The sequence below is a fragment of the Schistocerca serialis genome, chromosome 1, assembly GCF_023864345.2.
Source record: "Schistocerca serialis cubense isolate TAMUIC-IGC-003099 chromosome 1, iqSchSeri2.2, whole genome shotgun sequence".
Lineage (NCBI taxonomy): Eukaryota > Metazoa > Arthropoda > Insecta > Orthoptera > Acrididae > Schistocerca > Schistocerca serialis.
Genome location: NC_064638.1, coordinates 1,063,768,514 through 1,063,793,671, shown reverse-complemented (window position 1 = coordinate 1,063,793,671; position 25,158 = coordinate 1,063,768,514). Strand labels below are relative to the sequence as shown.

General features: G+C 39.7%; 1 protein-coding gene across 4 annotated transcripts in view; it reads left to right on the top strand.

The window, feature by feature from the left end:
• The window catches only part of LOC126415634 (probable E3 ubiquitin-protein ligase HERC4), a 222,530-nt gene that overhangs the window by 168,094 nt on the left and 29,278 nt on the right, over positions 1 to 25,158 (top strand). For all 4 annotated transcript variants that reach the window (XM_050083444.1, XM_050083443.1, XM_050083445.1 and 1 more), the window contains exons 18-20: positions 9,052 to 9,184; positions 15,030 to 15,179; positions 17,710 to 17,858. In XM_050083444.1, coding sequence (XP_049939401.1) covers positions 9,052 to 9,184; positions 15,030 to 15,179; positions 17,710 to 17,858 — 432 coding nt within the window. The remainder of the gene's footprint in view (positions 1 to 9,051; positions 9,185 to 15,029; positions 15,180 to 17,709; positions 17,859 to 25,158) is intronic.

Below are 25,158 nucleotides of genomic sequence, written 5' to 3'. Positions count from 1 at the left end.
GGGATGCTACAGATCTCTGTCTTGCAGTGCAAGTCCAGGAAGTCGCAGCCTTGCTTGTCACACAACTTTTGAAGTCTCTGGTTCAGTCCTTCCACGCAAAGCAGAACTAGGGGACCATGATCAGTTCTGTGGAAAATGCTGCAAATTGTGAGATTTATTGAAACTCCATCTGCAAATCTGGTCTCATCAGTCTTGTCCCCTGACATGTTAAGGTACCAAGGCATAATTGGCTGACTTTCATCACCATTGTTAGGTGAAATATATTGAATGAACCTAGATATTTCAGAAATGCTTACTGTTTTGTACTATCACATAAAAGTTTCACTTAGTCAAGTAGTCACAGTAAATCATAAAACCATTATACTTTGTGTTTATGTGACATAATGTAAGCATCAGTCACTGACAGTAACTCTGTTTAAGGCAGTCTGCTTCATTGTAATCTTATAAACAATATTAACATTGTTGCTTCCCTGGTGAGTAAAGTGATAATGTTTATAATAAGAGCCTCACTTACAGTGAACTGTATCATGGGCTAAATTATGGAATGGGCCCAAGTTGAAAGTCTTCCTGTTGTGGTGTATGATATTTGACTTTATTTACAGCATGGAAATTTAACAATCAGTTTTCATTGTAGATATAAGTAGTCTAGACATATCATATTTCACATCTAAGCATGGTGCAGAATTTAATGAAGTAAACAAACCTGTTGAGCAGTCACAGTCAATAACTTGAGAAAATTGGACACTTGCTTTAGGAATAAGGCAACATGGACAAAATTGATATAAGCAAAGAAAAATCTACAAATATATGGATTATTTGCAGTTTTCATTGTGCTGAAATTCACTGCTTCAACAGTCGACTGACCAGCCTTCAAACCAGATGACAACTTCATGAATGGCTGCATAAATTGATCCCAGGCATTTGGAAATTACCACAGCAGAATTCGTTATGCACAACTGTCTCACTTAGTGGAATCCATCCAACCCCATAGGTGTAATGGTGAAGGATCACAGCACATTTGGTTGAATTTCAGCTGTATAGGACAAGGTAGGTTTTCAGACGGATTGTGCTTCTGGATTACTGATTTCAATAATCGTTTTAATTGATTATGTCACTTATTCTTTTCTCCAGGCACCATGGGGTTGGATTGAATGTTAGACGGGAGACAGCTTTCCGTACAGCTCTCTCCAAATTAACATTAAATGTGCAGTTTACTCTATAGCTGACTGTAACCTTAAGTATTATCCATGATTAAAGTGCTAACATTTTACAGAAAATAATACAGAATTACAACTATTTGAGTGGAATGGAATGAGGTATATAAGAAGGTGAACCTAGTGTATTTCATGTATGATATCTGATGGGTGACATATGTGAATACAAAGTCCTCCTGTGGTAAATGAGAAGTGAAATTTCTATTGTTTTTTGTATCAACATTTTTAATTGTGTTGATGTATATACATGGTGCTTCTGCCATTTACTGATTTACTTGTGCAAAACTACAAACATTCGAGTGAATTTTTTGTGATAGTATGGCAGGAATTCTTAATAATACTGCTTGAAGTAGCAGGAATAATACTAAATGCTGTTTAGTGTTAAGAGTAACTCATAGGAAATGTGTGAATTGAATTGGGATCATTTTGTTTTTTATGTTTGTTAGATTTTTACATGTCTCAGGGCTCTTGCTAATGATGTGGAACAAGTCAGTTTTACGATTATAGGAAATCTCTGTGGAAACTGGCAACTTGATCATTTACATAATGTCTTGGTTTTTTCCTTCTTACACGTGTACATTGTTTCACATTTTGTTTGTTCATTGTCTCACCACTTCTCTTAACAAAAAAGAGTGCGCGCACACATGCACAAGTGTGTGTGTGTGTGTGTGTGTGTGTGTGTGTGTGTGTGTGTGTGTGCAAACCACTTCTACTACTACTACTACTACTACTACACCACATTCAGAAATTCTATGGAGCAGGTGTCAAGCAGATTAGATTTCAGTTTGTGTGTTATCCCTTTAATTGCTGTACAAAAGTGTTGGAAGATTGGTTGTTCTAAGTGTGGATATCATTTGTGTTGAGTACACCTCTCTGTCATAAGCAGTGATTCAACAAATTATTCTAATTTACAAAATGCTTCAGAGGCCACCTGCAGTAAATAGTAGTAACACACACATCTCAGGAATAGTTTTTCAAACACATCAAATGTAAATAATGCAAGTAAATATTCTGGCAACCAATTATTATATATTCGTGATAAAACACCCCTGGTGGTCCAGCAGATGTGATGATGCTATATAGGTCAAATGGCTAGCATGGGTAAAATGGAAATAGCACAAGAATGCCACCAATCTACAAGCCTTTATTACATAAAGGAAGACCACAACCAGTGTCTTAAGCAGGGCAAAGAGGAAGCAAAACAACTGATTTAGCATGCAGTGGAGAACTGTCAAAGGTACGACTGTAGAGATCTATACAAGGGCCTCAGACGACCCAGTTCACACCTTCTTCTTTATATCTTCAGTGAGCAGGCGAATCACTTTGCCTCAGTAATAGTGAATGCAGAAAAACACTAGATGACTATTTGTAGGAACCTCTAAATGCCAAAGAACCTACTCACACCTCCCAGTTAGAGAAGCCAATGATCCCAACAACAAGCACATCCCTCCTCCGAATACAAAGAAGTCAGAATGGTTGTAAATCTCCTCAAAAAGAGCAAAGCTCTTGGGAAACTGGATTAGTGGCAGAAATACTGAAACTAGCAGGAGAAAATGCAGACAGGCATATACGTACAGCTGTCTTGGACACACACCATACAGCTGTCTTGGACACACACCATACAGCTGTCTTGGACACATGGCCTAACAAGAAACTGCCAGCCAACTAGACATCAGCCATTATCCACCCAGTTCACAAAAAAAAATAAAAAAATCTCACACAAAATCTTTTCCAAGATTTTTGAACGACACTTAACGAGGCAGCTGGACAATGAGTTAGGGGAATATCAAGCAGATTCCAGAGCACAGAGAGTCCTGCATTGAACAAATGCAAAACCTCAAGACCATCCTCCAGTAGAGCAAGAAACAAACCAGACAGCAGAACTTCCAAAAGGTATATGACTCTGTGGGTTGAACTGCTCTCTGAATACTAAGAGAACTAGCACTGAATGAAAAACTCAGTAGGTTGGTGCCAGCCACCTTGTACTGTGCCAAATCCTAAGTAAAGTTTAGAGGACAACTCTCAGAGAGTTTCCTGTTTGATACAGTGGTGAGACTAGGAGACTATATTTCATATATATTATTTAACTGTGCTCTGGGAAAAACTGTCAGGGACTGGATCAGATCTCTCCCACCGAACACCTGATGAAGGATGGGTATCAAAGCAGTCAAATAAGGATCCCTTACATGGCCTGAAATTACTGGCAAACAATGTGCAAGGGTCTTCTGTGCAATTCCAAACACTGCAGTTAATAATAGGGAAACAGGTCTGTTGTTCATCATCGGAAAGACTGAGTTAATTACCAGTATTAAAGATGGCCCTAGAATGGTGAGTGTCAGTGTTATCAAGCATATTAAGAAAGCCTGAACCATAAAGTGCTTTGGAGAATGGATCTCAATGAAAGAGTAGCTCTCAAACAAAGGAAAATCAAACTAGATAGGGCATACTGTGCTTGCAGAAAAACGTATGCCACATAATATCTCTACATGGGTATCAAACTAACACATATAACACAGTAGTGAGACAGCCAGTCCTCAGTGCAGCAATGTGCCTATCCCTAACCAAGAAGAGTCCTCAGATTACAAGAAAGGAGATTTATGTGAAAGATAGTGGGACCAAAGATCCTACTAGATTGGAGACAATGGTACAAACCTGATTGTGAACTCTATTAACAACAATGCTATTAGAAGAAGGCAATGATCTTTCTATGGCCACCTGCAGGGAAAATAAACCTGTAAGCTGTTCTGTAAGATATTCTGAGCAGCTAACAAGAGTAAAATCACTGAATCCCAGTGGATCAAGCAAATAGAGGAGTACCTTGCAAAACATCATACGAGGCAAGACATAATAAGTAACAGGGGTGACTACCATTTACCTAATGAAACCTGACCCTTCCTAATATCCCCTACATAAGTACCACAGTGAAACCAGGAAACGGTCGGAAGAATGAAAAATGGAGTTCAGTAGTAAAATTAGAAAACAGAAAATCTCAAGGTGCTAAAAAGAAGACAAATGTTTAAACCTCAACTAGAACACCAGGAGTGGCAAACAACAGCACACCTAAAACAGAAACTGTTGTCCACAGGTGGCCCAATCAAGTTAAAACAATATATCTTGCATAGCATTTCTTATCCACACTCAGTATATTTTCTTCCATGGTGTATTTATGGCTCAAATGTTACAATACATTGTATGTAAATGCTACAGCATCAGAGTGTTTCCTAATCCTTCTTTTTTGAAACAGTTACCTTGGCCGTGATGTACAAAATATGTATGTTCTATGTTGTATCATTCTTTTCTATTGTTAGTCCCTCCTGGGGAACACCGTCTTATTGTAGGCACCTTCAGTGCTGGTCAGGGAGGTTAGCATGCCTCAGTGATACTGACTACCATGGCAATGGTAGCCTAGCTACTGGCAGGACCACCCGGAGCAGACAGGCCTCAGCAAAGGTGTCTGACGAAAAGTGTCCCACAACTTGGGGAAGAGAGGGCTGCTTCTTTTTTCCACAGGGAACTCCATCAGCAGTGGTTGGGCATGGGCACTGCAACCCTGGGGTTCCTGAGCTGGCGACTGGCCGGTGCCGTCAGACTGCTTCTGCTGTTAACTTTGGGAATACTTCAGGGACCACGGTTAGTTGTGACAGTGGAATGTTGTATGTTTAGGAGAACGGTTGCTGTGACTTCACTGCCTGGACTGTAGGCGAGGTGCACACCTCCATAAAAAATGATTGGCAGAAGTATACCCATGTAGGAAACTTAGTTGCAGATAGTTGCTGCATATGCAGTACAGGGTATGGATGCAGCAGGTTCTCAAGAACCACTTTCCAGATTGTCATGTGGTCAGCATTACTTATTTCAACTAATTGGCTGACACTAGGGCTGTCATCAACTGCACTGCCTCCAATGTACTCCCGTTGGGACATTGTCGTTCTGGAAATCTCTCACATTACCAGAGAAGGAAAGTTGCCACTCACCACATAGCGGAGATGCTGAGTCACGATAGCCACAACAAAAAGATTCACACAATTGTAGCTTTCAGTCATAAAGGCCTTTGTCAGCAGTACACACACACACACACACACACACACACACACACACACACACACACACACACAGAGGTGCATGCGTGCGTGCATGCGCGCGCGCGCGAGAGTGTGCATGTCTACTGCTGAAAAAGGCCTTTTTGGCCAAAAGTTACAATTGTGTGAATCTTTTTGTTGTGCTTATCGCGACTCAGCATCTTCGCTATATGGTGAGTGGGAACTTTCCTTTTCTGGTATTGTTACATTCCATCCTGGATTTTCCATTGTTTGATTTTTGACAATATAAACATTGGGTTTCATGGTTATTACCATCTGCTAATTCATACAGAAAATGAGCATGTGCCAACTCCGCATTTGCTTACACTTCCATTGCAGTGTACTGGAACCAAAGTCCATGATGACCACTGCACCATTGATGCTATGTGCTTGGTGCTAGTAGAGCGATGGTATCAGTCAAATGTCAACACAAGCAATGAAATGAGTAACATGTGAACATTACTTTTGTTCAAACATTGGCAGTGAACCTAAGTATTACAGCTTTTCATACATTGTCACCAAATGTAACCAAGAGGAATCATGGTATGTTTTGTTGCAGTTTCTTTTTCTTGATTAATGTGATTACGAAGAGGAGGAGGAAATGGGCTTTAACTTGGAAATAAAGTGTTTGTAATTCCCAGTCCACACAACACACTGAGGAATATTTCCTGAAAGTTTGGCCATACCTTTTTGTTACACATTGTAGTAACAAGACAGTATTCTGCCATAACACTTTGATTGTAATCAAGAGAGCAGAAGAAATCTTAGAGAAGGTATTCCCTTTCTGTATTCCCAAGACATTAAAAAGCATTAAATGACTTCATAACGGAACACTTCTAGTTGAAACTGCCTTGTCACTCCAATTATTCAAGCTTCTGGGCTGCCAAGTCTTAGGTGGCTACCCTGTTCTGCCTGAGTTGCATAACACCCTTTACTTGTCTAAAGACATGTTTACCTGCTCCAGTGTAATGGAGATGGACCATGAGGAATTACGTGCAGAATGGAAGAAATGGATGTTATGGAAGTGCAGTACTATCTGAGGAAAGTCAGTGGCATATTGGAAAACACTGCAGCATTTATAATAACCCCTGAATATATTCTTGCAGGCTATATCTTAGAGATCCAGCTCATGTATCAGGGATCATCTGGTAGGGTGCAAGAAGTGCGAAGTTTACAAGAAGAAAAGGAAACTACAGCAGTTGAAAGTTACAAGACACATGCCATATGACTAAGCTAACAAAGCTTTCAAAGCCGTGCAGCCTCCGGCATTTCCTGCGACTTTTTCTTTCTCTGCCTTTAAGAATCCAGTTGCCAAGTATGATGCTTCCACAAAAACGCAGACCATACTAATCAATTCCTCCCACAGGGTCTTCTATATTGCTGTGGAACTTAAATGGTTACCAATTGTAATTGAAAGGATTGCAACTACTGCCCCAGGAGAGGCCATTCTGCGTCTGCTTACAAGAAACTCATTTTAAAGTCACCAATGTGGCTGAGTTAAGGAACTACCACTCTTACAGGAAGGGTGATATTACTGGAGATAGGACTGAAGGTGGGATGGGTGTTTTCATTGATGACAGATGCCACTCCTCTCCTGTCCCTTTTACTATAGCCAGGTAAGCAGTTGCAGTGGAAGTTCTCACACCCATTAAGATCGCAGTATGTTCTTTTTGTGTTGCACCTCATGGGTCCATTGGATGCAGGTGCACTGACAGAGCTTCTCGGAGTGCTCCCCTGCCCATTCCTCCTCATAGACGACTTGAGTGCACACGATCTGCTGAGGGGCTTGGCTACTACATCTCCAAGGGTCAAATTATTGAGTGCCCTGTCCATTTGGAGAGTAGGTGTCTTTTTGATTTTGGATAACACTTTTCTATATCTACAGGGTAATTTTCAGACACTGACCTTTTTTTTGCTCTCCAGCTATTGCAGACTCAATTCAGTGGAAAGTGGCTACAAATTTGCATTCCAATGACTACTTCCCAATGTGTATCTGCGTGCTGACTCAGACGGAAGTTGACAGGAGGCCATATGTCCGACATTACCTGAATCACACTATTCCGGAATGTTGGATCAGAAGAGGAGGAGCAGCTGAACAACTTCATTGCCAGTTGGCCTCCCAGGTCACAAGACCTCACACTTTGGGACTTTTATTTGTGGGGTTACATGAAGGACTGTGTTTTTAACCCCCCCCCCCCCCCCCCCTATGCCTGACACTCTTGAAAGTCGGTACCGAGGGTGGCGCAGTGGTTAGACACTGGACTCGCATTCGGCATTCGGGAGAACGACGGTTCAATCCCGCGTCCGGCCATCCTGATTTAGGTTTTCTGTGATTTCCCTAAATCACTCCAGGCAAATGCCAGGATGGTTCCTCTGAAAGAGCACGGCCGACTTCCTTCCCCATCCTTCCCTAATCCGATGAGACCGATGACCACGTTGTCTGGTCTCCTTCCCCAAACCAACCAACCAAAGTCGGTGACATCACATTGTTGAAGCCATGAACTCAATAACAGAGACCAACTGCTTCATGTGTGGCAGGAAATGAGCCACCGTTTTGATATTTGTCATGTAACACATGGTGTTCACATTGAATGCATAAAAATTTGAACTTTTCTCTTTTCAGGAACATTAGAATTGTGTTTCCATCTTTCGTAGTTTGGAAGCAATAAATGATTGAAATCTATTCCTCCCTTTTGAATAGCCCTGGTTAACAGATTCTTATGAAGATGTTAATTTTGTCTGTGATACAAGCCCGTTGTCAGAAAATTTCAGCTTCTTTTCGATGCAATATGTCCAGAACAACTGTGGGATGCAGTGTATATTGGAATTTGTCTTTTAACCAAACGAAGAAATAGTCATCAGCAAAAAACTGATAGATGTGCTCATGACTTTTGATAACATGAGATGCCCAAGGTGATGTTTGTCGGGTTTCTTGTTCACTTGCTAAATGAGAAAAGGAAAGTTCTCTATTGCTGTAATTCAATCACAGAACCATGCATCATCATATGTAATAATGAACAAAACAAATGCTCCTTTCACACTCGGAGTATTAGTCACATAACTACTTCTTCATCTGTTTGGTGTAAAGATTTATCTTTATAGCAGATGTCTATGAACAGATCATTTGCAACTATGGATTCTGGATAATCTTGTTTTTAGTAATGAACATGACTTTTCTTTCAACTTCTACAAAGTTAGCTGCAAAAGAAAGTAATATTTTGCCCTTACATATGCTGCGGGCCCAATTGAGAAGTAATTAATGAATATTAGTAGTATATGGTAACTTTTATATTAATATTATATTTGTAGAGGATAGATTTGCAATTAATAATAATAAATTGTTAATTTCATTCTTTGGAAAAAATTGCATGTTGTGTTTGAGATTAAATGTTTGACTTATGTTATTTTGCTTTTTTTATAAATTTTTTGCAACACAGTCACATGAGAATTTTACAATGCCATATTCGGTTTCAGCCAGGCAGCGATTATCTTCAGTCCAAATGCACGTGCTGCAAGCAGTTGCCATTGTGTTATCCAGACAACCACTTGGCTGGTTAAAACCAGATACTGCATTGTGATATGCACATGTGACTGTTGTAAAAAAGGAAAAAGTGATCATTCTCTAAAGTGCAGAGTGTCATTGTAGATGTTGATGCTTCAGTATTAATTTCATGTAAAAGACTGCTTTCCTAAGGAAGGTAGAGACAATGGATTGTAGTATAAACATTTCATGTGTAATGTGGTTATCTCTTTGACAGGTCTCATATGTGGATTGGCTATATATAACTTTATCATCATTGCATTACCTTTTCCATTGGCACTTTATAAAAAGCTCTTGAATGAACCTGTTTCACTCCAGGATCTTAAAGGATTGTCACCATCAATGGCCAAGTAAGCATTATCAACTTAATACAGAAACATAAGGTGGTATAGATAGTAACGACTTTGTTTTTTTCCTTTATAGCCTTGTAAAGGAAATAACTGAAACTTGTTAGTACTAATTAGATAAATAAATGATTCTAAGTTATCACCTCTTTTATGAGAATATCTGCCAGTCATGCATTCCTTTCTTGCCATTGTTAAATTTAACTTTTATTAATATTTTTATTTATGTGAGGAAAGGTATTTTATTATTTTGAAGATTATGGTATGGTGAAAGTTGTCTAAACATGTAAGCCTATGTACTAGGCTTTATACTTTCTGGGGTGGAAACAAGAAGTACACATGCTGACACACACACTCACCTGTACCAAAGGCGACATTTATTGTTTATGGGTAGTTGCTGAGGCTAAAAGGCATTTGGGGAGAGGGGGGATGTTATATGGCCACTGGGAGAGGCAAAGATATACGGGGAGAAAGAGCATGGGGAGCTAAAGAGGATGACAGAGAGGAAGGTAGGTGGTGGCTGACAACATAGGTAGCACAATGAGAAGTGAAAAACTGACAGTTACTAAACTGAGAGACATAAATATTGAAAAGTGGAAGGCAGTGATGCCAAGTTTGGACATGCAAGGAGTGGTGCATAAAAGGATAAAGAGGAAAAGTTGTGAAGGTAGAGGACTACTGGAGCTTTACACCAGGAGGATTGTGTGAATAGAGGGTATGCCAGATGGGCTGTTTCCGCATCTGTAGTTCAGAGGAATTGATGTGGGAAGAAAGGATCCAAATGGCATAAGTATGAGAGCCAACTTTTAAGGTTTTGCAAAAACAATGAAAGAAAAACATTTTTTGTACACGCAATTTTATTGTTCCTCAAAATATTAACCTTTAAAATTTATGCACTTATTCATGTGTACAAACCAATTGTGGAAACACTTTTTCCACTCTGGTATTGGTGCCTCAAAGACATGGTTTTTGAAGGATACAACAATTTTTTGAGGTACCGAAAATCACCACCCACACGTTTGTTTACAACATAAAGTGACAAAAATAAGTTGTTCAGTGATAAACTGGGTGAATGCAGGCAATGAGCATTAATTTGTTATATTTCTTTTTAAAATAATCTGTTGTTTGACACAGTGTGAGACACATGGCATTTTTATTGTGAAGAGCGATGCAAAAATTTGTAGTTTTTCTTGGTTTAATTGATGACTTGTGGCAAATAAAATCGTTTTATACCATTCATTATTAACTGTTATTTGGTCATCTAAAGCAAAGACAATGACTTGTCCATTGTGCCAAAGAAACATGCAAGTTTTTCTCACAAATTCTTCATGAAAGAACCGCTTTTGTTGCTTTTTGTTCATCTTGGAACACCCAAATGTTAATTTGAAGCTTAGTTTGTGGCTCGTCCAAACATATTCAGGTTCTGTCTCCTGTTATGATGTTGCGTACAAATTTTACAGTTCCTTACTGCAAGTGACACAAGCCTAAATATTCATGCATAATAGAATGTACTGCAGTCTTTGATATGCCTAAGGATGCATTTCTCCCGGTAAGTCACATGTTGGTCCTTCTCGGTCATGTGATGTGCTTAATCGATATATTTGAAACAACAGTCATTTTTACTTGTCTTCAGGGAATTCACCACATGTGGGAGAATTACACTGACGAAATTTAAATGCTCACTGTCAGAAATTTACTAGGTAAATTTCTGGACTGCCATTGTTTTAACAGTAACAAATGACTAATTTTGAAATAATAGCAGTGTCCCATTTCAATACTGTTTTTTTTTTTAAAAAAAAAAACAAGAAAGATGCCTCACTTACTAGAGCAGTTGTTGAAGGGCTTTATGAGGGGTAGTCATAAAGTTCTAATCATCACCTCAAAAAATTAAGTTACATAATTAATTTTTTGTTTGTATGTAGGCTCATGTCTGCAATTCTGGTACACATCGAGAATATATGACTACCATCATAATTTCAGCAACTGATTGGACAAGTTTGCAGTTAGCCACAGCCCACCACAATAGTTGTAGTTCATTTCATATCTAAGGTAATTGTTCTTCCCTGTTGCCCTGCCTTCTGTAGGGTAGTAAATACCTGCAACTGGACTGTGTTAAGATATGGTAGGTGGGTGTATAGGTTAGGCCCTTTATGTGAGTCACCCCCACAGTTGAATGACATCTGTTTTTGGTCATCAGCCTTCTGACTGGTTTGATGTGGTCCACCACGACTTCACGTCAGAGTAGCATTTTCACATAGAATCCTCAGTTATTTGTTGGTTGTATTCCAGTCTTTGACTTCTCCTACAGTTTTTCCCTAAACAGCTTACTCTAGTACCACGGAAATTAGTCCCAGATCTCTCAACACATGGGCTATCATCCTGACCTGTATGGTGCAGTATTGGTAGCAGGATTGACACACAGATGGACTACAATATTGTATAGTCTCCATGAGTGATTAAATATTACTCTGAGGGATGAGGGAAGGATTTTGGGATAGTGTATTTCTGATCTTGTGACATGATTGGAGGTAGTAGAGGCCCTGATAAAGTTTCTTCGTATCTCCTGAGTGGTGATTGTTCAATTGATTCTACTTGTGACTTACGCTGCATTTTTCATTTGGTTGGTTCATTTCACAGTTTTTCATTCCTTCTGTGGTTTTCCCTGGAGCAACCACTTGTTGTTCTCATGCACTTTGTATTTTACTGTAGGTTACTTTTGCAGATACCAAGCATCCATTTTCATTGAGGAGTACTGAAAGAGCTGTGTTTTGCAAAAATTTTACTCTTGTTTCGTATGTAGTCTTGCTTTATATAACATGTTACAAATGGTGCCACATGTAATTTCAAATCTTAACCAGTTTTACTTCTACAACAATTTAGGAAAAGGTAGATTGCTATTTACCATAAAGATGACATGTTAAGATGTAGATAGGCACAATCAGAAGACACTTACACAAAGCATTCGGCCATAGCTTTCATCAGAAAAAGAGACTTACGCCATTCACTCACACAAGCAAGCACACCTCATGCACACATGACCGCCAACTCCTGCAGCTCAGGTCAGAATGCGTGTATCACATGAGATGGAAGCAGCAATCTGGAGGGGGCGGGGAAGGGGAAGGGATAGCAGTGTATGTTGTGTGTGGGGAGGAGGGGGGGGGGCAGTCTGGTGGAGTGTGCAGGGATTAGAATACCAACAGGTGCAGCATCAGAAGGTTGTGGGGCAGGGAGGTGGAGAAAACTGAGGAGAAAAGGAAAGAGTGGGGAAAGATGGGCAGATGCATTGGCAGAGGGTGGCAAACAAAGAGTGAGAGACGAGGATAGGTAGGGAGGAAGTGATAGGTCAGAGGGGATGGAAACTGTTGGTGGAGGGTGTGGGAACAGTATGTTCTCACAGGTTGACCCCAGATAATTATGGGGGTGGAGTATGTGTTTTAAGGATAACTACCATCTGCACAGTTCAGGAAAACGGTGATGGAGGGAAGGGTTCAGATGGCTTGGGTAGTGAAGCAGCCCAGCCATTGAAATCATGCTTTTACGTTCAGCTGCATGTTCTGCCACAGGGTGGTCTACTTTGCTCTTGGCCACAGTTTGGTGATGACCATTCATCCTGGTGGACAACAGATCGGTTGTCATACCAATATAAAAGGCTGTGCAAGGACTGCAGCAGAACTGATAAATGACATGGCTACCCCTGATGTAAGATAAACGTGTGACGACTGGAATAGGAAGTGCTTGGTGAGTGGATTGGGCAGGTCATGCAACTGGGTCTTCTACGAGGATGTGGCCCTTCTGGCAAGGGGTTGAGATTGGCAGTGGCATAGGGATGGACTAGGATATTGTAGAGTTTGGGTGGGTGGCGGAACACGACTTTTGGAGGAATGGGAAGGAGTGTATGAGGATGTCCCCCATTTCAGGTAGGTAATGAAAGCCCTGATGAAGGAGGTTCATTTGTTCCAGTCAGTGGTGGTACTGGGTGACAAAAGGGACACTCTTGTGGCTTGTTCTTGGAGGTGGCGGGAGGATTGGGAGTGTGAGGGGAAAGGTATGGGAGATCTGTTTGCAGACTAGGTCCGGGGGATAGTGCCTGTCGATGAGATCCTCAGCTTACTGAGCTAGGGAGTTCTTGTCTCTGTAGACATTCCATCCCCAGGTGGCCAGGCTGTATTCGAGGGTTTTTTTTTATATGAAAGGGATGGGATGTTTCAAAATGCTGGTACTGTTGGTAGTTAGTGGATTTAATGTCGACAGATGTGTGGATGGAGCCATCAGAGAGAACAAGGTCAACGTCTAGGAAGGTGGCACACTGGGTTTAGGAGGATCAGGTGAAGCAGGTAGGACAAAAGGTGTTGAGGTTGTGAGGGAAGGAAGGAAGGTAGGGTGATTTGGCCCAAAGTCCAGATCATGAAGATATTATCAGTGAACCTGAAGCAGACTAAGGGTTTGGCATTTTGGGAGGCTAGGAAGGTCTCTTCTACATGGCCCATAGACAGGTTAGCATAGGAGAGTGCCTTTGGTAGCCCATGGCTGATCTGTGGATTTGTTTGTATACCTTTCCTTCAAAGGAGACGTAGTTGTGGGTTAGGATACAGTTAGTAAAGTGCATGAGAGAAATGAGGTAGTGGATCTGAGGTCTGAAGAACATTGTGAAAGATAGTGTTCAATACCAGTCGGACCATGATATGAGGGATGTGTAGGGATCCAGAAGGCAAAGGGGTGGGGATGGTGGAGAATCAGTGAAGAAAGTCTTGGTATCTTTGACATGCGAGGCTAGATTGTGGGCAATTGGTTGGAGGTATTGGTCAGTGAGGGCCAGAATTTTTTCAGTGAGGGGACAGTGACCAACCACAATGGGGAATCAAGGATTGTTGGGTTTGTGGATTTTAGGGAGCATGTAGAAGGGTGGGTGTGTGGGGTGTTGTAGGGGTGAGGCAGGAAATAGATTCAGGGAAGATGTTCTGGGAACGGCCGAGGGCATTGAGCAGGAATTGGAGGTAGTCACAGCGGTTCATTTACTTCTATACATTTCTGGGAAGTCCTGCGTGGAATACAACCAGTGGAGGGGATAAAGATAATCACCCACTATATAATTAAAAATTTACCGTTAAAACATTAAGTAGAAGACAGGCACATAAACATACGTGAACGCCTAGCTAAGCTTTTAGATAATGTACTTCCTCAGAACTAACACTTAACATTCTCTCTCTCTCTCTCTCTCTCTCTCTCTCTCTGTGTGTGTGTGTGTGTGTGTGTGTGTGTGTGTGTGTGTAAGTCTAGTTATGCTTATATGCCAGTCTACTGCTTAACACCTAAACTACATGGTAAGTAGTTAAGTCGGCTATCTTTAATCCTCCCATTGTTTGTATATTCCACACACAGTTTTCCAGGATTGCATTAAAACTCAGTAATTGGTATTTTTCAAATTTCTAGCAACACAGTAGTGTCCTAAATTACTATTTAGATTTCCTTTTGTCTTATTTACATTTCTGTACACCTAATTTTAAATTTTCTATTCAGTTTTTCATTCTTTCTCTCTTCTGTTGTTGGAGAGTGGCTAAATCCATTGCAGTCTAATATGTTGGAGGATTGGTGCTGCTTACACTAGTCTTAGTGAAGTAGTTGGTTTATAATTTTTTAAACTCTTGATAGAATGTCAACCATCCGTGGACTGTTCCTGTCCTGTGGAGGTATATAGAAAGCCTCTTCAGTAATTTTTGCTTCATCATAATTGACAAACAACACTGATTTCATTTGTTTTACAAATGATGATGCTGCATCTGATATGTGTTTTGTCCTAAAATTAATTTGAAATGAAAGAAAAGTAAAATTGATAATTAAATTTTCTTTGTAGGAGTCTACAAGATCTTCTGGATTATGAAGAGCCTGACATTGAGGACGTCTTTTGCCTCACATTTGAAATCACAAGAGAAGTTTATGGCGAAGTTAAAAATTTGCCTTTGAAAGCAGATGTGTCAAATATACCAGTTACTCAACAGAACAAGTTAGTGTTGTTTGTAATCAAAATTATACTATTTGAATCTGTTGGAATATGGAGATTGCTGAACATTTAAAGAATTGTCACTGTCATTAAAAATCGTGTGAATGGACATTCCCAAAGCTTTTTCTTAGTGTTCACAGCCATTCACTTGTGCCAGTAAACAATCTTCTGTAGTATGGACTGAGGGAGTGAACAGGAAAATGATCAAAGCATGTGAACACTATGAACTTGAAAGCAGATGGGTCAAATATACCAGTTACTCAACAGAACAAGTTAGTGTTGTTTGTAATCAAAATTATACTATTTGAATCTGTTGGAATATGGAGATTGCTGAACATTTAAAGAATTGTCACTGTCATTAAAAATCGTGTGAATGGACATTCCCAAAGCTTTTTCTTAGGTGCCAGTAAACAATCTTCTGTAGTATGGACTGAGGGAGTGAACAGGAAAATGATCAAAGCATGTGAACACTATGAACTTGGCATCGGCCCCCCGCCCCCTTCTCAATAAGGCCACCAGCAGATAGGTTTGATTTTTATTGAGACAAGATGTGAGTATGTAGTTAGTAAATAAGTAAGCAAAGCAATGTATAAAGGAAAATGCTGGGGCATTTACTCAACTATGAAATTTATTATGGTAGGCACCCTAACACTGTGTTCCAAGTTTTAAAGAATTAGCGATACAACTGTGATGTACTTATGGGTACCTTAACCTGTGCTGTGGGAATCAGCAGGTCTGAGGTAAAGTTTTCATTTGACATAATATGTTATTCTCCTGACAGTATTACATGCTTGCAGAAATCACATTAAATAACAAAGTTAGTGCATGAGGGGACGGGGAAGCTGTGGCATTGAATGCTCTGCGTACAGTTCGCACAGAGAAAAATCCTGGTGAGAGATAGTGTTAACTTCCCTTGCTGAGTTGCCTAAAGATCTACAACCTATGGAACACTAGGGAGCATCTCATCATATTTGCCTACTGCTTACACCAGAGAAAATGCTTCACTGCTGATGCCCATTAATGTGTGTTCACTCCGGCATAAGCTTGGGTTAAGATGTTTTCTTACTAACATATAGCTTGGTAGCTTCAGTGGTTAAATGTTATATAGTGTTTGTTACTTTTCCTTGCAGTGATACTTTATGTATGTGAAAAGTGAAGTTGCATTATATTCTGAATTCCAATTTAAATTATAGATGGTTCCAAGTTTAAATTAGCTTAAATAGAAATCTGACTACATGAGCTGAGGTTCTGAGGACAAATCAGAGCAGATAGACTTATGGTGACTATATACCTAGTAAATCGCCATCGAGTGTGAACCAACCTTCTGTTTGATTACTGCTTTATGAGAGTAGCATTCCAGAAAAATAATTCTCTGTAAGAACCACTAATTTTCACTTGTAAAAATAAAATTAATCATGGCTGTAGTGATTTCAGGTCTGTTTTGTAACATAAAAGTGTTAAAAAAGGCACAGGAATAGCTGTTCTCTGTAGTACCTCCCCTTTCATCCTTGTCTCCTGTGGTTGTCACAACAGGCGACACCTCCAAAGCTTGGGTCTGATTGATCTGCCCCTCCCTGCTAATCTTCCAAAGTGTATATCACTTTCTCCTTTGAGGAAGGAACTGATACCACTGAAACCCAGAAATAATTACTTTACTTTTAAATATATCTATTAATAGTCCTGGAATTTTGCCTCCTGACTGTGAGTAATGTTACAGTTTACTTATTTTTAAATGGCTAAATTACAATCTATTTTGGGACACTTCACACACATTTTATCATGATACTAAAGAATGGTGATCTCCCTAGCTTTAAATGTAATAGAACACAAACAAGTCAGTAAAGTGAAACTAATTGTTAGAAATTGTAAATAGGATGTATTGGGTCAGTACATAGGTGAATGACGTGTCAAATTTATGGCTGTAGTTACCTTACAGTGCAAGGTTACTAGTCTTTGTACAATAGATGTTGCACAATCTGAATGAGTACAGTCTTTTCCTTTGCAAAACAGAGGCTGTAATGTTGTTGTAGCTAGAAAGAACTTGGTAATTCACCTTGAGAGGAGTCTGCTTATGACATATTCACCACAAATATGTTACTCTGTTGTATTAGTGCATCTCAGCAAATCATTTTCATAGGCTTTGAGGATAATTTCACATTATTTTTTTTACTATACCACCTTATTATTCTGTTCCTAGTGCAGTAAAGGTGCTTGGGCTCAAAATGATAGTATAGAATCCTCTGTATCGTGTGAAATTCCTATCAGTTTCTCAGCATTCAGAGAATGACTGGTTTCAGCCTTTGCACCGTGGCCATTTTCAGATCCACTTGAAAAGTGGACTTAAATAAAGTCTGTATCAGCAACTTGATAAGTATTTAATTAATTGTTTGAAATTCCCTCTGTTTAATATTAACTGATATGTTGTAATATTACATCTTTCCAAAAGTATTGAACTATTAAATATGCATGTTTGTATGTATGACTATATTATTGTTTAATTCAAAATGTTTCTTCTTTTTTTCTAATGCATCAGGCGTGAATATGTTGACTTGTATGTTGACTTCATACTCAATAAAAGTGTAGAGAAACAGTTTACTGCCTTTAATGGAGGCTTCCATAAAGTATGTGGAGGCAGAATATTGAAACTTTTTCATTCTCATGAACTTATGGCTGTGATTATTGGTAAGTACAACAACTTGTATTCCTTTATTCTGCATTTAATAATTGTAATTAAAAATGGCACAATAAAAATATTTCAGAGTAAATTTGAAACACTGTTGCCAAGAAAGCAAAATTATTCCTGCACAGAAGCAAGCATCTACCAAAATAATGTGGGTAAAGAAACTTGCTAACAGATTAATATTACATTGAAAGCAAATAGGTTAGAAAGGAAGGGTAGGTCACTTGGTGGCTAGAATGAGGAGGGGACATCTCATCCCAGGGTCTCAATGACATGCCCTTCCTTTCTGACCTCTTCTAGCCTATCCTTCTTTTATCTCTAAACTAATACGGAACTTCCTGGCACATTCAAACTGTGTGCCTTCCCTAGACTCAAACCCGGAATCTCTGTCTTTTGGGGCAGTTGTTCTATTGGCTTGGTTAACCATGTACAATTCACAACCCTCCCTCTTAGCTTTACCTCTCCCCTACCTTCTAAGTTTCACAGTTCTCATGCTTTCATAGATAATGGAAAGGCTTTTAGCCTTTTAAGAAGGAAAGACATGTGGAGGATACTAAAGGAAAAGAGATACATCAGATACCCCGTATTCTTGTTAGCTGTGCCCCGTGTACCAACCCAAAGTTTGTAATGGAATGGAATGATGGACTGAGTCCTCCAATAACAACAAAGATGGACTTCCAACAAGGCTATAGACTGTCACCAGTGCTTTTTAATATTTATATCAACAGTGTCCTTTGAGAATTGAAGTATGAACACAATGGTTTTAAAAATTCGGCTTGAGGATTCTTTAAAGTACCCTTTTGTTTTACCAAATACTACTTAAAAGGATAGAACACTAGCTGCAGGCCCTTGGGCCCTTGTGTTTCATCTGAGAACAGTTGTCAACAAATAAAAGTTAAAACTCTTTACAAACAATATTAAAGTATTAACTGTTCACTTACGTTTAGAACAACATCTTTTTTAGCAGGTGTAATGGCACTAATAATATAAGTATAAACTAGTTTCTTGTGCAAAAAGAAAGCTACTTACAGATAAAGTCCTAAGAGAAAGTTGTTTGAAGTTCTGCGTCGGCATCGAGACACACCAATGTTGAATTTGCATCTGTCCTGAGACGCCATGACCGGCCTCATTTGAACTCTTCTGTTGGGAGAGTTAATTTGGAGTTGGAACAGCTGCTTGGGTCGGGTGTGGGGGCTCATATTGGTGTGGTTCTTGTTGATTATCTCAGTAGGTGGGACTATACCAGGCACGGCCTACATCTCAACAGGAAAGGGAAGGGGAAACTGGCTGGGGTAATAGCAGGAAATTTAAGGGGTAGGGAGGCACTGCCCTGAATGGTAAAATACCAGTGGTTACAGGTGTTGGAGCAGCACCTTTTTTAGGATAGGTAAGACAGAAAGATGTCAAGTTCTACGAGAGGTCAGGATTGAAACAAATCTTCAGTTTAGGAAAGAAATTAAACAGCACAATTCTAGCACATTTGATCACCAATCACAGCTATCAATTATAAATTTTCACCAATCACCAGAAATTTTATCTCCACCAAGTTGTATCTCAGTCCTAGGTAATTGCATTGATGAATTAAAGTCACCCAACCCAGTTGACATAATCTGCCTCTCTGAACACCATGTGACCACTGGTATAGGAACTAGGCCTAAGCACAATGAGAAACTCAGACAGGAGAGTACTGCAAATGTTAGAATAAGGAAAGGTTCTCATAAAAGTATAATTGAAAATAATGTAAGTATATTTCATCAAAATATTGGGAGTTTAAAGAATAAAGTAGATGAGCTTCTGGTTTGTTTAGAAGATTTAGAAGCTGAGAATGAAATAGATATACTATGCCTGTCTGAGCATCACATTGTTACTGATATGGATAAGGTAAATGTAAGTGGATATAAGCTCTCTGCATATGTAATGAGAGAAAATATGGAGAAAGGAGGAGTTGCCATATATGTCAAAAGTTATCATTGTGCAAAAAGTATAGAAACAAAAAAGTTTTGTGTAGAGAAACATATAGAAGCATGTGCCTGTGAGCTTAAATTAAATAAAGTCACATTTATAATTGTAACTGTATATAGGTCCCCATCAGGAAATTTTCATCTATTTCTGAAAAATTTGGACTCCTTGTTGTGCTATCTGTCAGACAGGGGGAAGCAAATTATTATTTGTGGGGACTTCAATGTAGATTCTCTGAAAGAGGGTAATAGGAAAAATGACCTTGAAGTATTACTCGGTTCTTTCAATTTGACACCCGTTATTGATTTTCCTACTCGGGTGGTAAAGGATAGCAGCTCACTGATAGATAACTTCTTTATAGACCAAGATAAGTTTAACCAGATAAATGCTCAGCCTGTTGAGAATGGTCTTTCTGATCATGGTGCACAGCTAGTTACAATATATGACATAGCTCCATTCAGCAATACTAAACAGTCCTCCAAAGTAGTACGTTCAGTCAACGATTTAACAATTGCAAATTTCAGGGAAAGCCTACAGCAGTTAGACTGGGATGAGGTGTACCATGAACCTGATGCCAATTTAAAATATAGTTTATTTCATGACATTTTTGTAAATGCATTTGAAAACTGCTTCCCCAAGAAAATATTTAAATATACTCGTAAGAAACCTTGTAACAAACCATGGCTTACTAAGGGTATAAAAATATCTTGTAACCGGAAAAGAGAAATGTATCTGACAGCAAGAAAGAGTAGTGACCCAGAAACTATCAAAAATTATAAAAACTACTGTGTTATATTAAGAAAAGTTATTAAAAAATCCAGGAGTATGTGTATCATGTCTGAAATCAGCAACTCTGATAATAAAATTAAAACAATTTGGAATATTATTAAAAGAGAAACAGGTCAACCAAGAGCAGAGGAAGACAGTATTACCATCAAATTGAATGAAAACTTTACGAACAAAAAGTCAGAAGTTGAAAATATTTTTAATAATCATTTTCTAAATGTTGTGGATATAGTAGGATCCAGGTGTTCATTAGAAATTGCTAGGCTGTTAATGGAAGAGGCCATACCTATGCAATTTGATACAATTGAAATCTCACCCACTTCTCCCTCTGAAATTAGGAAAATAATAAACTTGCTTAAAAGCAAAAACTCACATGGAATTGATGGCATTTCCAGCAAAATACTAAAAGCTTATTCTCAACAGATAAGTAAGATTCTCAGCCACCTGTGTAATAGCTCTCTGGAACAGGGCATTTTCCCTGATAGACTGAAATATGCTATTGTTATACCTTTGCATAAAAAGGGGGATAGATCTGATGTCAACAATTACCGTCCAGTCTCCCTTCTAACAGCTTTATCCAAAATTTTTGAGAAAGTAATGTATTCAAGAGTAGCTTCACATATCTGTAAAAATGAAGTACTAACAAAATGTCAGTTTGGTTTCCAGAAAGGTTTTTCAACAGAAAATGCCATATATGCTTTCACCAGTCAAATTTTGAATGATCCGAATAAGCGAACACCACCCATTGGGATTTTTTGTGATCTCTCAAAGGCTTTTGACTGTGTAAATCATGAAATTCTGCTAGACAAGCTCAAGTATTGTGGCATGAGTGGGACAGTGCACAAATGGTTTAATTCGTACCGAACTGGAAGAGTGCAGAAAGTTGAAATAAGTAGTTCTCGTAACATGCAAAGATCAGCACATTCCTCAAACTGGGGAACTATCAAGAATGGGGTTCCACAAGGGTCAGTCTTGGGTCCTTTGTTGTTCTTATTATATATTAATGACTTGCCATTCTATATTCATGAAGAGGCAAAGTTAGTTCTCTTTGCTGATGATACAAGTATAGTAATCACACCTGAGAAACAAGAATTAACTGATGAAATTGTCAATACTGTCTTTCAGAAAATTACTAAGTGGTTCCTTGTAAACGGACTCTCACTGAATTTTGATAAGACACAGTACATACAGTTCCGTACAGTGAATGGTATGACGCCATTAATAAATATAGACCTTAATCAGAAGCATATAGCTAAGGTAGAATATTCCAAATTTTTAGGTATGTCCATTGATGAGAGATTAAATTGGAAGAAACACATTGATGATCTGCTGAAACGTTTGAGTTCAGCTACTTATGCAATAAGGGTCATTGCAAATTTTGGTGATAAACATCTTAGTAAATTAGCTTACTACGCCTATTTTCACTCATTGCTTTCATATGGCATCATATTTTGGGGGAATTCATCACTGAGGAATAAAGTATTTATTGCACAAAAGCGTGTAATCAGAATAATAGCTGGAGTCCACCCAAGATCATCCTGCAGACATTTATTTAAGGATCTAGGGATATTCACAGTAGCTTCTCAGTATATATACTCTCTTATGAAATTTGTTATTGACAACCAAACCCAATTCAAAAGTAATAGCAGTGTGCATAACTACAATACTAGGAGAAAGGATGATCTTCACTATTCAAGATTAAATCTAACTTTGGCACAGAAAGGTGTGAATTATACTGCCACTAAAGTCTTTGGTCACTTACCAAATAGTATCAAAAGTCTGACAGATAACCAACAAGTACACTCCTGGAAATGGAAAAAAGAACACATTGACACCGGTGTGTCAGACCCACCATACTTGCTCCGGACACTGCGAGAGGGCTGTACAAGCAATGATAACACGCACGGCACAGCGGACACACCAGGAACCGCGGTGTTGGCCGTCGAATGGCGCTAGCTGCGCAGCATTTGGGCACCGCCGAAATCAGTGTCAGCCAGTTTGCCGTGGCATACGGAGCTCCATCGCAGTCTTTAACACTGGTAGCATGCCGCGACAGCGTGGACGTGAACCGTATGTGCAGTTGACGGACTTTGAGCAAGGGCGTATAGTGGGCATGCGGGAGGCCGGGTGGACGTACCGCCGAATTGCTCAACACGTGGGGCGTGAGGTCTCCACAGTACATCGATGTTGTCGCCAGTGGTCGGCGGGAGGTGCACGTGCCCGTCGACCTGGGACCGGACCGCAGCGACGCACGGATGCACGCCAAGACCGTAGGATCCTACGCAGTGCCGTAGGGGACCGCACCGCCACTTCCCAGCAAATTAGGGACACTGTTGCTCCTGGTGTATCGGCGAGGACCATTCGCAACCGTCTCCATGAAGCTGGGCTACGGTCCCGCACACCGTTAGGCCGTCTTCCGCTCACGCCCCAACATCGTGCAGCCCGCCTCCAGTGGTGTCGCGACAGGCGTGAATGGAGGGACGAATGGAGACGTGTCGTCTTCAGCGATGAGAGTCGCTTCTGCCTTGGTGCCAATGATGGTCGTATGCGTGTTTGGCGCCGTGCAGGTGAGCGCCGCACTCAGGACTGCATACGACCGAGGCACACAGGGCCAACACCCGGCATCATGGTGTGGGGAGCGATCTCCTACACTGGCCGTACACCACTGGTGATCGTCGAGGGGACACTGAATAGTGCACGGTACATCCAAACCGTCATCGAACCCATCGTTCTACCATTCCTAGACCGGCAAGGGAACTTGCTGTTCTAACAGGACAATGCACGTCCGCATGTATCCCGTGCCACCCAACGTGCTCTAGAAGGTGTAAGTCAACTACCCTGGCCAGCAAGATCTCCGGATCTGTCCCCCATTGAGCATGTTTGGGACTGGATGAAGCGTCGTCTCACGCGGTCTGCACGTCCAGCACGAACGCTGGTCCAACTGAGGCGCCAGGTGGAAATGGCATGGCAAGCCGTTCCACAGGACTACATCCAGCATCTCTACGATCGTCTCCATGGGAGAATAGCAGCCTGCATTGCTGCGAAAGGTGGATATACACTGTACTAGTGCCGACATTGTGCATGCTCTGTTGCCTGTGTCTATGTGCCTGTGGTTCTGTCAGTGTGATCATGTGATGTATCTGACCCCAGGAATGTGTCAATAAAGTTTCCCCTTCCTGGGACAATGAATTCACGGTGTTCTTATTTCAATTTCCAGGAGTGTATTTAAGATGAAATTAAAAGAATTTCTGAATGACAACTCCTTCTACTCCATAGAGGAATTTTTAGATATAAATTAAGAAAAAAAAGAAAAAAATATTTAAAAAATAAAAATAAATAAAAATAAAAAATAAAGAAAAACAAAAAACACAAAAAAATAAAGTTGTTATATTAACTTAAGTATGTTGTTAAATTAACCTAATTATGTCATGTATTAGAAAATTCGACTCGTTCCACATCATTACGAAATATCGTATTCATGATCCATGGAACTAGTATTAATCTAATCTAATCTAATCTGTAAAACAATGGCAGTAACTACCGTATTATATGAAAGTGAAGTTTGGGCATTAAGAAAGGAAGAAAAACAACAAATACAAATAGTAGAAATGAGATTTGTAAGATCTGTTAAAGTTTGTACAAAACAAATAAGGAGAAATACTTGCATCATGAATTTAGTATTTATGGTATCAATGACAGTCACTGGCTTCATTGGGTGGAGATTTGTGGAATACCAAAATAAAGTGGTGCTGTAGTTAAAACCTCAGGGAAGAGAAAACATTAAACAACTGAAAAAGGAATGGGTAGAGGGCAAAGCTTGTCAAAGCTGAATCCTTGAGGAAAGAAGAGAAGATGGATAAATTTGGTTGAGAAAATTTTAACTGTGCCAGACATCTGTAGGAAGAATGACAATAGTTGCAGTATGCAAACGACAATTCTTCTGAAGCTTGTAAACTGACGCACGGCAACTGTCAGACGGTTGCGCTGCCTGCGGACACTCAAATAACCAATGTGCTTGCACGGCCTGCCACTTAACTGCTTTCCCATCCTCTGACACTATTATCTCTTATAATCCTCTGCATTACTTTTGAAGGGGAATTTATTTATGGATTCATAGCTAATAAAGTATTCTTTTGGAAATATACATTCCAAAACTACACTTTGTTTTTATTTTATTAATTTATATTTCTTTTTTTCTTTCTTTTTCCAGTCTCATCCTCAAGCAATCCTGTCTAAAAATAGTACATAAAGAGTGAATCGCATCATAAAGATACAAATTTTTATAAATCAAACAATGGAAAATCCAGGATGGAATGTAACAATACGAGAGAAGGAAAGTTTCCGAAGGAAAGTTGCTACTCACCATATAGCAGAGATGCCGAGCCGTGATAGGCACAATAAAAAGATTCACACAATCATAGCTTTTGGCCATTAAGGCCTTTGTCAGCAGTACACACACATACACAGATGCACACACAAACTCACGCAAGCGCAACTTGCACACACATCTGCAGTCTCAGAGAGCTGAAACTACACTGCGAGCAGTAGCAACAGTAC